Source organism: Oncorhynchus kisutch, linkage group LG14 (genome assembly GCF_002021735.2).
Source record: "Oncorhynchus kisutch isolate 150728-3 linkage group LG14, Okis_V2, whole genome shotgun sequence".
NCBI lineage: Eukaryota > Metazoa > Chordata > Actinopteri > Salmoniformes > Salmonidae > Oncorhynchus > Oncorhynchus kisutch.
The window spans coordinates 16,160,880-16,174,911 of record NC_034187.2 but is presented as its reverse complement, the minus strand read 5'-3'; the positions used below and the strand labels follow the sequence as shown (position 1 = coordinate 16,174,911).

Below are 14,032 nucleotides of genomic sequence, written 5' to 3'. Positions count from 1 at the left end.
CTGCTGTTCCCACATGCTTCAAGAGGGCCACCACTGTCCCTGTTCCCAAGAAAGCTAAGGTAACTGAGATAAACGACTACCGCCCTGTAGGACTCACTTCCGTCATCATGAAGTGCTTTGAGAGACTAGTCAAGGACCATATCACCTCCACCCTACCTGACACCCTAGACCCACTCCAATTTGCTTACTGCCCAAATAGGTCCACAGACGATGCAATCTCAACCACACTGCACACTGCCCTAACCCATCTGGACAAGAGGAATACCTATGTGAGAATGCTGTTCATCGACTACAGCTCAGCATTTAACACCATAGTACCCTCCAAACTCGTTGTCAAGACCCTGGGTCTCGACCCCGCCCTGTGCAACTGGGTACTGGACTTCCTGACGGGCCGCCCCCCCAGGTGGTCAGGGTAGGTAACAACATCTCCACCCCGCTGATCCTCAACACTGGGGCCCCACAAGGGTGCGTTCTGAGCCCTCTCCTGTACTCCCTGTTCACCCATGACTGCGTGACCATGCACGCCTCCAACTCAATCATCAAGTTTGTGGACGACACTACAGTGGTAGGATTGATTACCCCCATGACGAGATGGCCTACGGGGAGGAGGTGAGGGCCCTCGGAGTGTGGTGTCAGGAAAATAACCTCACACTCAACAAAACAAAGGAGATGATTGTGGACTTCAGGAAACAGCAGAGGGAGCATCTCCCTATCCACATCGATGGGACAGTAGTGGACAGGGTAGTAAGTTTAAAGTTCCTCGGCGTACACATCACGGACAAACTGAATTGGTCCACCCACACAGACAGCGTCGTGAAGAAGGCGCAGCAGCGCCTCTTCAACCTCAGGAGGCTGAAGAAATTCGGCTTGTCACCAAAAGCACTCACAAACGTCTACAGATGCATAATCGAGAGCATCCTGTCGGGCTGTATCACCGCCTGGTACGGCAACTGCTCCGCCCACAACCGTAAGGCTCTCCAGAGGGTAGTGAGGTCTGCACAATGCATCACCGGGGGCAAACTACCTGCCCTCCAGGACACCTACACCACTCGATGTCACAGGAAGGCCATAAAGATCATCAAGGACAACATCCACCCGAGCCACTGCCTGTTCACCCCGCCATCATCCAGAAGGCGAGGTCAGTACAGGTGCATCAAAGCAGGGAACAAGAGACAGAAGCTGTTTTTCAATCTCAAGGCCATCAGACTGTTAAACAGCCACCACTAACATTGAGTGGCTGTTGCCAACACACTGACTCAACTCCAGCCACTTTAATAATGGGAATTGATGTAAAATATATCACTAGCCACTTTAAACAATGCTACTTAATATAATGTTTACATACGCTACATTACTCATCTCATATGTATATACTGTACCCTATATCATCTACTGCATCTTTATGTAATACATGTATCACTAGCCACTTTAAACTATGCCACTTTGTTTACATACCCTACATTACTCATCTCATATGTATATACTGTACTCGATACCATCTACTGCATCTTGCCTATGCCGTTCTGTACCATCACTCATTCATATATCTTTATGTACATATTCTTTATCCCTTTACACTTGTGTGTATAAGGTAGTAGTTGTGGAATTGTTAGGTTAGATTACTCGTTGGTTATTACTGCATTGTCGGAACTAGAAGCACAAGCATTTCGCTACACTCGCATTAACATCTGCTAACTATGTGTATGTGACAAATATATTTGATTTGTTCATGAGTCAACCAACTCTGTGCCATGGTGTGCTAAGAGCACAGTAGTGGGGTATACTGCAAGGCACGATTAATTAATTAGCCAGCTAACTGAAACAACTTTACATTTTTTTGAAGCATAAGTTTGAAATTGGCATGGTCTAATTTACTCAACAATCTAAAACACATATCAAAGTTAAGCTTTCTTAATGACCCAGAAAATCAATAGTTATTCCTGGTCGTTTATCAAAGTTAGCTGGCCAACGATTCTACTTTGGAGCATACCCTCTCTGCTCAGCTGGTATGCATGTCTCTCCCCATCTGACCACATGGGGTCTCGCTAACAGCCTAACTGGTGCATTTTCACCGAGTGCCAGAAGGAGACCAGCAGCCACCAGCTAGCTGGCAGGCAACCACCCACAAGGCCCTGCCAACCTTGTGGGGAGCTGGCAAAGTGTGAGGGCAGCCAGTCAACCATTGAGTCACACTCTTAAAGCACCGCCACTTAGTTGTATAAGGAACAAATCAGAGCCTGTTAAACAAAGGTTAAGCCCTCTAACTCTACCAGAAATAAATACACAAAAAGGCATGGGGGACATGGATCATGCAGATGCAGTTAAAACAGCCTAGTTTCCATAGTAACGTTTAATCACTGTGCTGAAACAGCAGAGGAGCATAAGGTGTGTTTACAGTTGACTTTAAGTATCTCAAGCGGAGGGAAATGCCTATTTGGACAGTCGTACTACGCTGCCACATTCATCTTATTTACACCAACTGTGTGGTTTCCAAACTGTGGAAACCACAGGGTGGGGAGGGCGGGGCACGCCCCATTTATATATATATATAAAACCCTTGAATGAGTAGGTGTGTCCAAACTTTTGACAGGTACTGTATATATTTTTTTCTTCTTAAAGGAACTCAGTCCGGCTTTGAACTTACTTTTGAAAGTGCTAATAGTAGAATGCACAGAGTGGAATATCCAAATTGGATAGTGCATCATCAGTTAATCTTGTCATGTTAGTCATTGTGCACCTTGTCATGTTAGTCATTGTGCACCTTGTCATGTTAGTCATTGTGCACCTTGTCATGTTAGTCATTGTGCACCATGTCATGTTAGTCATTGTGCACCATGTCATGTTAGTCATTGTGCACCTTGTCATGTTAGTCATTGTGCACCTTGTCATGTTAGTCATTGTGCACCTTGTCATGTTAGTCATTGTGCACCTTGTCATGTTAGTCATTGTGCACCTTGTCATGTTAGTCATTGTGCACCTTGTCATGTTAGTCATTGTGCACCTTGTCATGTTAGTCATTGTGCACCTTGTCATGTTAGTCATTGTGCACCATGTCATGTTAGTCATTGTGCACCTTGTCATGTTAGTCATTGTGCACCTTGTCATGTTAGTCATTGTGCACCTTGTCATGTTAGTCATTGTGCACCTTGTCATGTTAGTCATTGTGCACCTTGTCATGTTAGTCATTGTGCACCTTGTCATGTTAGTCATTGTGCACCTTGTCATGTTAGTCATTGTGCACCTTGTCATGTTAGTCATTGTGCACCTTGTCATGTTAGTCATTGTGCACCTTGTCATGTTAGTCATTGTGCACCATGTCATGTTAGTCATTGTGCACCTTGTCATGTTAGTCATTGTGCACCTTGTCATGTTAGTCATTGTGCACCTTGTCATGTTAGTCATTGTGCACCTTGTCATGTTAGTCATTGTGCACCTTGTCATGTTAGTCATTGTGCACCATGTCATGTTAGTCATTGTGCACCTTGTCATGTTAGTCATTGTGCACCTTGTCATGTTAGTCATTGTGCACCATGTCATGTTAGTCATTGTGCACCTTGTCATGTTAGTCATTGTGCACCTTGTCATGTTAGTCATTGTGCACCTTGTCATGTTAGTCATTGTGCACCTTGTCATGTTAGTCATTGTGCACCTTGTCATGTTAGTCATTGTGCACCATAGAGAGGTGTTAATAACTTGTCAGAACTGTCCAGATCAACTAGCCCATGTCAGCTAATGTTTTTCTATTTCCTTTTTTTAGCCCAAAGATATCAGAATTATGTTAATCAAATATCACATGAATACACAAACATGGCAAAATGTATAGAATGGCAGGAAATCATCTTTAAAACGGCAACATTTTCTCTCCCCCATGACAAAATGTATAGAATGGCAGGAAATCATCATTAAACCTGCAACATTCTCTCCACCAACAAGAGGGGTGTGAACAGTGTGTCATGAACAGTGCTTGTGCCCAGAGAAATAGACGCGTGCACAGAAGGGGTGTGGGATGTTCCCCAATGCTGAAAGGGGGCCCCCGAGTGATAAACCTTGGGAACCCTTGGATAAATAAAGCAGTACGTAATAAAGCATTACTTGTGGTTAGTTGTTAACATAACTTGGTTGTTTGAAATTTCTCTGTTATGGTAGAATTTTCAGCCATAACAATTTAATCTCAGATTCATATTGTAACACCCATGGGGTATTTAGGATATAAAATGGACTGGCCATTCAAACAAGTAGACACACGACCTGCTGGAGAGGTGAAACAGAGTGGCACATGTTTCACAAGTCTGCATTTGAAATATCAGCATTTTAAGCCAACGCTAAGCCACATTTTCTTTCAAAGCGTGTGTTATTGTCAATGATGCAGGGTGGGGAACGTGAGTGAGAGATGTAAACACTTGAGCAGGCAGGCTGGCAGACGGAGGCTCAGGTCAGGACAGCTTCATCAGCCATGGGCTGGGCCTCTGATCTCATTCTTCCTGTGTTTACAACACTCGAGTTAAGACTAATCCACCTGCTAGGGAGGGATGACTGTACAGTCTGACAGATTACGGAGAGGTCAAACACAAATACACTCACGTACCAGTGGAGGCTGCTGAGGGGAGGTCGGCTCATACTAAAGGCTGGAATGGAGCCAATGGAATGGAGCTAATGGAATGGAGCTAATGGAATGGAGCTAATGGAATGGAATCAAACGCATCAACGACGTGGTTTCTACGTGGCTGATATCATTCCATTGACTCCATTCCAGCCATTATTATGAGCCGTCCTCCCCTCAGCAGCCTCCACTGGCACGTACTCACACTCGCATACTGTACGCATACACAGACAGACTAACACTGTCATCACACACACACATTGATGCACATATACATACACCGAGAACAATAATTGAGACCAACGAGGACAAGTAGACCAGGCCCCCACCTGATGCTGCGGTCCTGACAACCAATAACAGCATACTTCCTGGTGGGGTCGATATCCATGTCATACAGCGTTGTCTTGCGTACGATGTGGTGGGTGCGGGTAAACACGGTTCCTTCATCTGACTGTAAACGACAGGGTAAAACAACCAGAGGTTAAAACAGGTCACCACTCACTGCCATGCTAGTGCCATTAACAACACTACTGTAAATGCTCCAGTGAGAAATGAGAGCTGTTCTATTTAAGCTGTTTTGGCAGACATCTTGTTACAATGAGTCATAGTATGCGCCCTGGTCAATAGTAGCACATATAGGGAAGAGGTTTCCATTTGGGATGCAGCCATATTCTAATAAACCACAACATTTATCCTTGTAGGGCTTTTGTTGCTTTTCTAGCAGTGTGCCGTGACTTCTAAAGCAGTCCACGGATTAAATGGTAGAGAATGACAATACTTTCCATCTACTTGTTAATTAGATTGTAACATTTACATACAGAGGGTTAGAATTGCACATCAATCTCAATGTGGATGAATTAGAATTTTCTCCATTTGTTACTTCATACACTGGTTAGGTTAGGTTCCAAGAGTCAACCTGAAAATAGTCTGACTACTTCAGGATTAGACTATCATGTCAAAAGACTGGATCTGAAGTTAATCTAGTTCCGTTCACTAAAATGGCTCTGGTCACATGATATCACCAGTCTCACTTTGTCTTCTTCCTCTATGTATACCATTACATCATTATCTGCCAGCGCTGCTAAGAACAACATGTAGTAAGGAGGTCCTGCCGGGGACTTGGGGCATACAACAGCCAGGGGACACAGAAAGCCTTAGAGGAAAAGTCTCATTATTAAATAGGCCACTTGGAGTTTAATTAATTAGCTGTAAGCAACAGGAATAGACTAATTAAACAGGGGTTGGCTGAGCCACGGTTAAGAATGTGGGTCCATGGCCAAAATATGCAGAGAGATCATGATGAAATATTGCCAAGCCTTACCACAAAAGCATTAGTCCCCCTAACCTAGTTAAGCCTCCAGCAGCAGCTGTTCTAGAGCAGCACCATTGTGTGTGTGTGTTTTACCTTCTGCGCTGTGCGGAAGTAGATGCTCTTGTCAGCGCCACAGCTGATCATCCTGACCTTGCCTTCATTGGCTAAAAGAGAAGGAGCACTGTTACCATGGCAATAATAACCATGTTAACTTTAAACTGCGAGCTAGTGCCACAATTGACACTTCCGTGACACCTTTGGAAGCCAAAGGTCTGACTTCCATAGCTGATATAACTGTTAAAGGAGTGAGACTTGAGAGTTTGAGGTAAAGGGGGGTGGTTGGCGGGATGTTGTAAAGGGTCAAAGGTCATCTGCAAATCTCACCAGCAAATCGTACAGCGGTGATGGAAGAGGAGTGTTCATCCAGCGTCTGCAGCAGGCTGTACTCCCGATCTGCATCCAGCACGTGGATCAGCCGGTCTCGACTCGCTGTGGCTAGCAGCTTCAGCCCTGTCACACACACACTTAGATTTTATTCATTACCAGACACTCTTAACCAGAGGGACTTACAGTCAGTGCATTCAAATGGATCAAAACAGCCACATATCACAGTCATTACAAGAGAAAAACCTTCTTCACACCACATATAGGCCTACATTACACTCCAGGACACTCTAGGACACTAGCAACTTACCAGCAGTCAATCCCTGTTCTCCATTTCGGTGGTGGTAAATATTTTTCATGAGGAGGTCCTTTTTGTTTTTAACAGCCATAAAGCATCTTATATTAATTAGCTTAAGAACCAATGAGCTGACGGTCACATCACATGGATATCGAAACCAATCAAAAATGGATTTGAAGCACTTCCCCAGAGTGGACTGAACTGAATTTCCAACCGGAATCATTTCAGTAAATGAAAAGCACTATCCTCTCCTTGCTGAGATTGAACGTGGATCCTGGATCTGTTAGCTTTGTGACTTTGTTAACCTTGATCCCAGCTAGATACAATAGCAGGAGGAAAGGTTCCCCCTCTTATTCATTGTAATTTAAAAGGCTAAACTGATCCTAGATCAGCACTCCTCTACTCTGAGATGCTTTGTGAATACAGGCCCAGCAGGGCAATGGCTGTTATCTGACTATTATCACCCTCTGAGTTGTTACTATCAAATCAAATTGTATTTGTCACATTCTCCGAATACAACCAGTGTAGACCTTACCGTGAAATGATTACATAGAAGCCCTTAACCAACAATGCAAAGTTTAAGAAATATAAGAGTTAAGAAAATATTCACTAAATAAACAAACAGTTTTAAAAGTAACACCAAATAGCAATAATGAGGCTATATACAGGTGGTACCGGTACCGAGTCTATGTGCGGGGGCACCGTATACTGCAGGCAGCCAGAGGGAGTGTACTGGGCTTATTCTTAGCCCTCTCTATCTGCTCCTCTGTGTGGTGCCAACTGCCAAATGGATACGTAGAGGAATGATCCACTAAGAACATCGGAATATTATCAATCCTCCTAACATGGGAGCCACTGGATGCATCCCATATGAGACCCTATTACCTATATATAGTGTACTTCTTTTGACCAGGGCCTTTTGGGACGCACCCTGTGACAGATGTGCTGCTACTGGGGCTAGACGATGAAGTTCTGGAGGAGAGCCAAGCAGGTCTGGGACCAATGCCAGGGTACTACCACAGCCCCCAACTCACACACACACACCCTCAGGCCTGCCCAAGCCAGGCAGGAATAATATGCTCTGCCTTGCTTTTCTCTGAATTGGACAGCACTTCACCAGGTCTGATAATGCCCTCTTAATAGCCCACTGAACACACAGACACTCTTTGTAACAACACATTCAAATGAGATGAAACATGGGTGTGTTGATATTGTTGACCATAGCAGTAGATACAAAGATAACTTCAAGAATTTTCACATTCCATTTCACAAATCTCTTATCAGATGTTTTGGTTTTAATGTGTGAACTGGGAAAGTTAATTCTATAAAGCTGCTCATTTAAACTTTGACTAAGAAGAATTGACATACAGTACATTTGGACCCAACCCTGTCTCTTTATAACGTGCTGGAGCTCTGAAGTGGTTTGTTTCACAAGTCAACGGGAGGTTGGTGAAGCATCTGGCAACCAGCTGATAGTGTTTTATACCGATAGTAGTATCTTTAACCTGGTTGTCTCTCATTTCCTCCCAGAAGAGGGGGAATCTGCCTTAGCCGTATCAGGCTTGTCATGGCTTGCAAGCGAACAATAAATATCTGTATTCAGTATGAGTTCGCTTAACTACATAGAAGGTGAATATGTTATTGCGGTAACAATTTGCCTAGTTAAATAAAGGTTAAATAAAACATTTACAAATAATTCTGGTAACAATTGAATGTACCTGTCTCAGGCTTGGAGTATTCCAGACACAGGATCTCTGAGTCGTGGGCCTGAACGTTCAGAATCTCCCCCATGCTCTCTAGATCGTGGATCCTGCAACAGCAAACAGAACAAAATAGTACTAGATTAGTCCTGTTATGCTCCCATAACAACACCATTTTGTTTTTACGAGGAGCACACTGTTACAGGTCAGTCTCGCCACACATAGAGACACCACTGGGCTGCAGTAAAATGCAGAGTAGACCGCCATCATTCAGTTTTGCGTGACAAAGTTCATTAACAAAAAATAGCCTTGGTGTTAACTGGGTCAGCATCTATCCATCCAGTGATGTGGACAGAGAGTCAGCTAGGCTGCTGCCTGAATGGACACCAGCCTACTCCAACCCCAATTTAACAAACACACACGCACACGCTCACACACACACCCTCCCAGGAGTCTAGTTAGGGAATTTCATTAGGACATAGAGGTGCTGAGTCCTGAGGGGTAGTGAAGGAAAACAAGGCTCTCTCTGGGATGGCATAGCAGGGGTACTGTACCTCAGGGTTTACCCTGATGAAGGTCTACTGACCCAAACATTAATTTGTTTAAAAGGGATCCAATCAATTGTTTGTGGAGTAATCAAGAACACCAGTGTGCTAGAGTTTCTCATTCTACAACATTTTCTTCCATAGACTTTAAACTACAGGTGTGCGAACAAACCGCTCTTTTTCTCCGACAGTACCTCAAGGTGCCGGTCCGGTCGCCCGATGCCAGGTGCTGCCCGTCTGGGCTGACACACATGGTCCTGATGCCCGTCCTGGTCTCGGAGGTCTGGGGGTCGGCCTTCTCTCCGTTCCCCGAGTTGAGGCACTCTGTGTCCAGCAGGCCGGCCGTGTTGTTGTCCATGTAGATGATCTTTTGGAGGTCCTGGACAGACGGAGAAAAGGGGGGGGGGGGGGGGGGGGGGGGGGTTATTAGTTGAGAATTTGGGGGGGTGCGCAACAGCGTCAGTTTCCCCCTCTTAAAGCAAAACGGTTTGTCGTTTCCAAAGGGAACACATGAGTCATAGTGGGCAGAACAAGAAGGAGGTGGGCAGAGCAAAGCACACACTAGTGATATCCTATTGGTGCATTCTAGTATACATCTGCATATTTCCATTAGGGAACACCTACTCTGTGAAATGCACGTGTGCAATACCTCAATTCACCTTTGCACTCTTTCTAAACAACAGCATTTTTTAAAACTTTTGCGAGTCTACAAAACTTAGTCTGTTCTGTTCAGAACATATTCTAGTTTTGGGAACAGGAAAATGTATTGAGATCAAATGTTTAAATGATGAGAAGATTTGCAGAATGTCGGCCAAAATCCATCTTGTTCCATCTTCTCCCACTGCCCGCCAGTGGGCTTCCTCTCACTACCGTATTTGGTAGTGAGTGGAAACACCAACAGGATGCTTCACATTTATACATCCAGTGAAATATCTCTCTCATTGTTCTATCTGTGGCATAACTCAGGATTCAAAGGTTCTTGAGTAGAACTACTTTGCATCAAAACTCAATCAGCAGTCTTTGATATTGAGATCAGGTTTAAAAATAAAGGGTGTGTGAGAGTGAGACAGACGCACGTTGCTGATGACGTTGCGGCTAAGAGTTGTGTTGTGTCCATCAGTGTTCCAGAGCCGGACAGTATTGTCTGAAGAACAGCTGAGGAAGGAGCCTGGAGGCAAACAGGGCTGCCTGCCATCACTTACCCTGTCTGGGTACACCTGTACAGATACAGAGGAAATGAAACATCAGTAGACCTGTCTAGGAGAGATGATGTAAATATGAATCTACATACATTTTGGGTACACCTGACAGGTACAGAGGACACGGAAACATTTGTTCTAAACTAGCGTATGCACATCCAGATAGATTCCAGCTGCAGGGGGGACAAATGGCTTAATCGAAAATAAAAAGATACCGCACGCGGTTTAACAATATACAGTACATTCAGAAAGTATTCAGACCCCTTGACTTTTTCCACACTTTGTTACGTTACAGCCTTATTCTAAAATAGATTCAATAACATCCTCATCAATCTACACACACTACCCCATAATGACAAAGCAAAAACAGGTTTAGACATTTTGGCAAAAGTATAAAAATAGCTTATTTACAAAAGTACTTAGACCCTTCGCTATGAGAAATTGTGCTCAGGTACATGCTATTCCATTGATCATCCTGTTCCATTGATTATCCTTGAGATGGTTCTACAACTTGATTGGAGTCCAACTGTGGTAAATTCAATTGATTGGACATGATTTGTAAAGGCACACACCTGTCTATATAAAAGGTCCCACTGTTGACAGCGCATGTCAGAGCAAAAACCAAGCCATGACGTCGAAGGAAATGTCCGTAGAGCTCCAAGACAGGATTGTGTCGAGGCACAGATCTGGGGAATGGTACCAAAACATTTCTGCAGCATTGAAGGTCCCCAAGAACACAGTGGCCTCCATCATTCTTAAAAGGAAGACGTTTGGAACCACCAAGACTCTTTCTAGAGCCGGCCACCCGGCCAAACTGAGCATTCGGGTGAGAAGGGCCTTGTTAAGGGAGGTGACCAAGAACCCGATGGTCACTCTGACAGAGCTCCAGCGTTCATATGTAGAGATGGGAGAACCTTCCAGAAGGACAACCATCTCTGCAGCACTCCACCAATCAGGCCTTTATGGTAGAGTGGTCAGACGGAAGCCACTCCTCGGTAAAAGGCTCATGGCAGTCCACATGGAGTTTGCCAAACGGCACCTAAAGGACTCTCAGACCATGAGAAACAAGACTCTCTGGTCTGATGAAACCAAGATTGAACTCTTTGGCCTGAATGCCAAGCATCACATCTGGAGGAAACCTGGCACCATCTCTACGGTGAAGCATAGTGGTGGTGGCAGCATCATGTTGTGGGGATGTTTTTCAGCGGTAGGGATTGGGAGACTCGTCAGGATTGAGGGAAAGAGGAACGGAGCAAAGTACAGAGATATCCTTGATGAAAACCTGTTCCAGAGCACTCAGGACCTCAGACTGGGGGGAAGTTTAACCTTCCAACAGGACAACGACCCTAAGCACACAGCCAAGACAATGCAGGAGTGGCTTCGGGACAAGTCTCTGAATGTCCTTGAATGGCCCAGCCAGAGCCCGGACTTGAACCCGATCGAACATCTCTGGAGAGACCTGAAAAGAGCTGTACAGCGACGCTCCCCATCTAACCTGACAGAGCTTGAGAGGATCTGCAGAGAAGAATGGGGGAAACTCCCCAAATATAGGTGTGCCAAGCTTGTAGCGTCATATCCAAGAAAATTTGAGGCTGTACTTTCTGCCACTTTCTACTTTCTGTCTGAATACTTAAGTAAATGTGATTTCAGTTTTTTATTTTTTATAAATGTGCAAATAAGGCTGTAACGTAACCAAATGTGAAAAAGGTCAAGGGGTCTGAATACTTTCCGAATGCACTGTATATGAGACCACCATTCAACAGTGTGCAACAGGTATCTTGTTTATTTTCTCCATGTAAAACGATCTCTACACAGGGAGTAAAGAGCAACATGTTCCTCCAGGCCTCCCTCCCGGCCTTACCTCGACGTTCCACACGCAGGCCGAGTGGTAAAGGGCGGAGTAGACCTTGCCCACTTTGCGGAGGTCCCGTACGTCCCACACGTACAGGCTGTGGTCGTTGTAGACACAGGACAGCCAGCGGCTCGCAGGGTCATAAGATACAGCCACCGTGTCTGGACACCGGGCGTCCATCTTGTGGCTGAAGAGGTGACTGGAGGGAGGGAGAGTTAGGATGTAATAACACTGTAATACTCTAATAAAATAAATATATATATTGAATTTATAAAGCACTTTTCCAGAACCCAGACATACTTTAGTTACAGTACAGGCTAACACAATTCAGTGGTTATGTGAAAAGCCCAGCTATTGGCTGGGCTGGCATCCCTTTACCAACGATTTAATGGTTGTGTTTTTGGCCAGAGCATAATGTGCCTGCCTACTGGAGAGGTCTTGCCCGTCTATGGAGTTTCCCACAGAAACTTCTATAAACAGTAGTGAGCTGACCTTGATGGCTTCACTTAATAGCAGCTTCGACATGACCTACACAGCCATCTATGGGCCCTGGTCAAAAGTAATACACTGAATAGGGAAAAGGGTGTCATTTGGGATGCAAACATGCAGTAAGTTATTCCATTGGTGGGATTTTTTACAACCCACACAAACATGCTACATACATGATTATTCAGCTAATCTGTTATAACATCTGGGGTCTATTGTCAGGAAGTCAGTTGAACAGGGAAATTAACCAGCAACATTCCAGACTCTGCATTCACTCAGTCCATATTTATGAGAAGAACTAACTCTCAGAGGAATCTCTGTCCGTCTTACTGATGGCATCAACAAAATGTTGATTTAAAAAGAGATTGAGGGGGATACAGGAATACAAAACAATGACATTTAACTCCAGCTGGGCCCACGTGCATCCTGGATGAACAGGAAATCATTAAAGGGTATTTTGTGTAGTTGGTTTGCTTGGTATTTGCATAAGTATGTAGAGTATGATGCTGTATGAGAACAAGATACCACACAACCCACACCGCTCTGGCTAATCAACAGGACAGACAGAGACTGTTCCCACTTCCCACAGTCAAAAAGACACCATTTAAATACTTCATTCACGACCAGGGCGACATTTAAAAGTCATAATGTTGACAAAAAACAGGTTCACTCATATCCATTTTTTTCCCTATGTCACTATACAGGCAATTACAGCCCCAATTGATTATAAAATATGAATTATTGCACACATAAAAACCTCTGTACGTCGTCTGCATTGTGTGGAGATTAAGGTCAGGGACACTCACCTAGCCTCCACCACGGTGGCGATGTCTGTGCCCAGGCAGTGTGGGCGTGGCAGGGTACAGATGAAGTGTAGGTTGACGGGGCTGAAGGCCCTAACCGTGCCGTCGGCACAGCCACAGAAGATCAGCTCGTCCGTCACAGACAGAGATGTGGCCTGACTGGTCTGCAGGGCAGAGGAGGATGGTTAGAGAGGACACACTTACTGTCCACTACGTAAAACACACACAGCAGGGTTTCCTCCACTACAGGATGTAGAGAAGACAGGACAGGGACCCGCCTGGCTCCATTCCCTTCTGCCTCACTAGAGCAACACATAGGGAATAGGGTGCTATTTGGGATGCAGCCCAGGACTTCAGGGAAATGAATTGCAGAGACAGCAGAAAATAGCTACAGTACTGTCTGTTAATGATATTGAACATATTGAATTGAAGACCATTGCCAGAGAGGCATCAAAGAACCCACTAGGAACTAGCAGTCACAGTGTTTCCCATAGGGTTTTTTTCAGCAGTGGCGTCAAGGTTAGCTTAGGGGAGTGGGGGGCGTGGCCAATGGCACGGTCTCCGACCCAACATTTTAAATGTCCAGCTCTTGGCCGTAGAAACAATATTTCCTGCAATTCTAGCTTTTTTGCATTGGGCGGAGAAAAAATGTGTTATTTTATTGTTCTTACGCTATCTGTGACTCAAATATTATAACAAAATCAATGGGGGCCACATTCCATGACATTTGGGGAATTTTTGATTCTCCCTGAAGTCTAGTTTTTATTTTTGATAGTTCTCATATGTTTCTCCATTATCTTCTCTTCATACTTTATAACTGGTTGAAGATGATCACGTTTACAGTGTAAACATT

At 44.6% G+C, this 14,032-nt stretch overlaps 1 protein-coding gene across 7 annotated transcripts in view; it reads right to left on the bottom strand.

Annotated features, from left to right (window-relative positions):
• Positions 1-14,032, bottom strand: part of LOC109904583 (mitogen-activated protein kinase-binding protein 1) — a 64,559-nt gene that overhangs the window by 15,941 nt on the left and 34,586 nt on the right. For 6 of the 7 annotated variants that reach the window (XM_031787909.1, XM_031787915.1, XM_031787910.1 and 3 more), the window contains 8 exons: positions 13,183-13,343; positions 11,900-12,089; positions 9,916-10,056; positions 9,034-9,218; positions 8,313-8,404; positions 6,297-6,422; positions 6,006-6,076; positions 4,930-5,051 (listed from right to left, as the gene is read on the bottom strand). In XM_031787909.1, coding sequence (XP_031643769.1) covers positions 4,930-5,051; positions 6,006-6,076; positions 6,297-6,422; positions 8,313-8,404; positions 9,034-9,218; positions 9,916-10,056; positions 11,900-12,089; positions 13,183-13,343 — 1,088 coding nt within the window. The remainder of the gene's footprint in view (positions 1-4,929; positions 5,052-6,005; positions 6,077-6,296; positions 6,423-8,312; positions 8,405-9,033; positions 9,219-9,915; positions 10,057-11,899; positions 12,090-13,182; positions 13,344-14,032) is intronic. The other variant, XM_031787914.1, reaches the window with a different exon arrangement.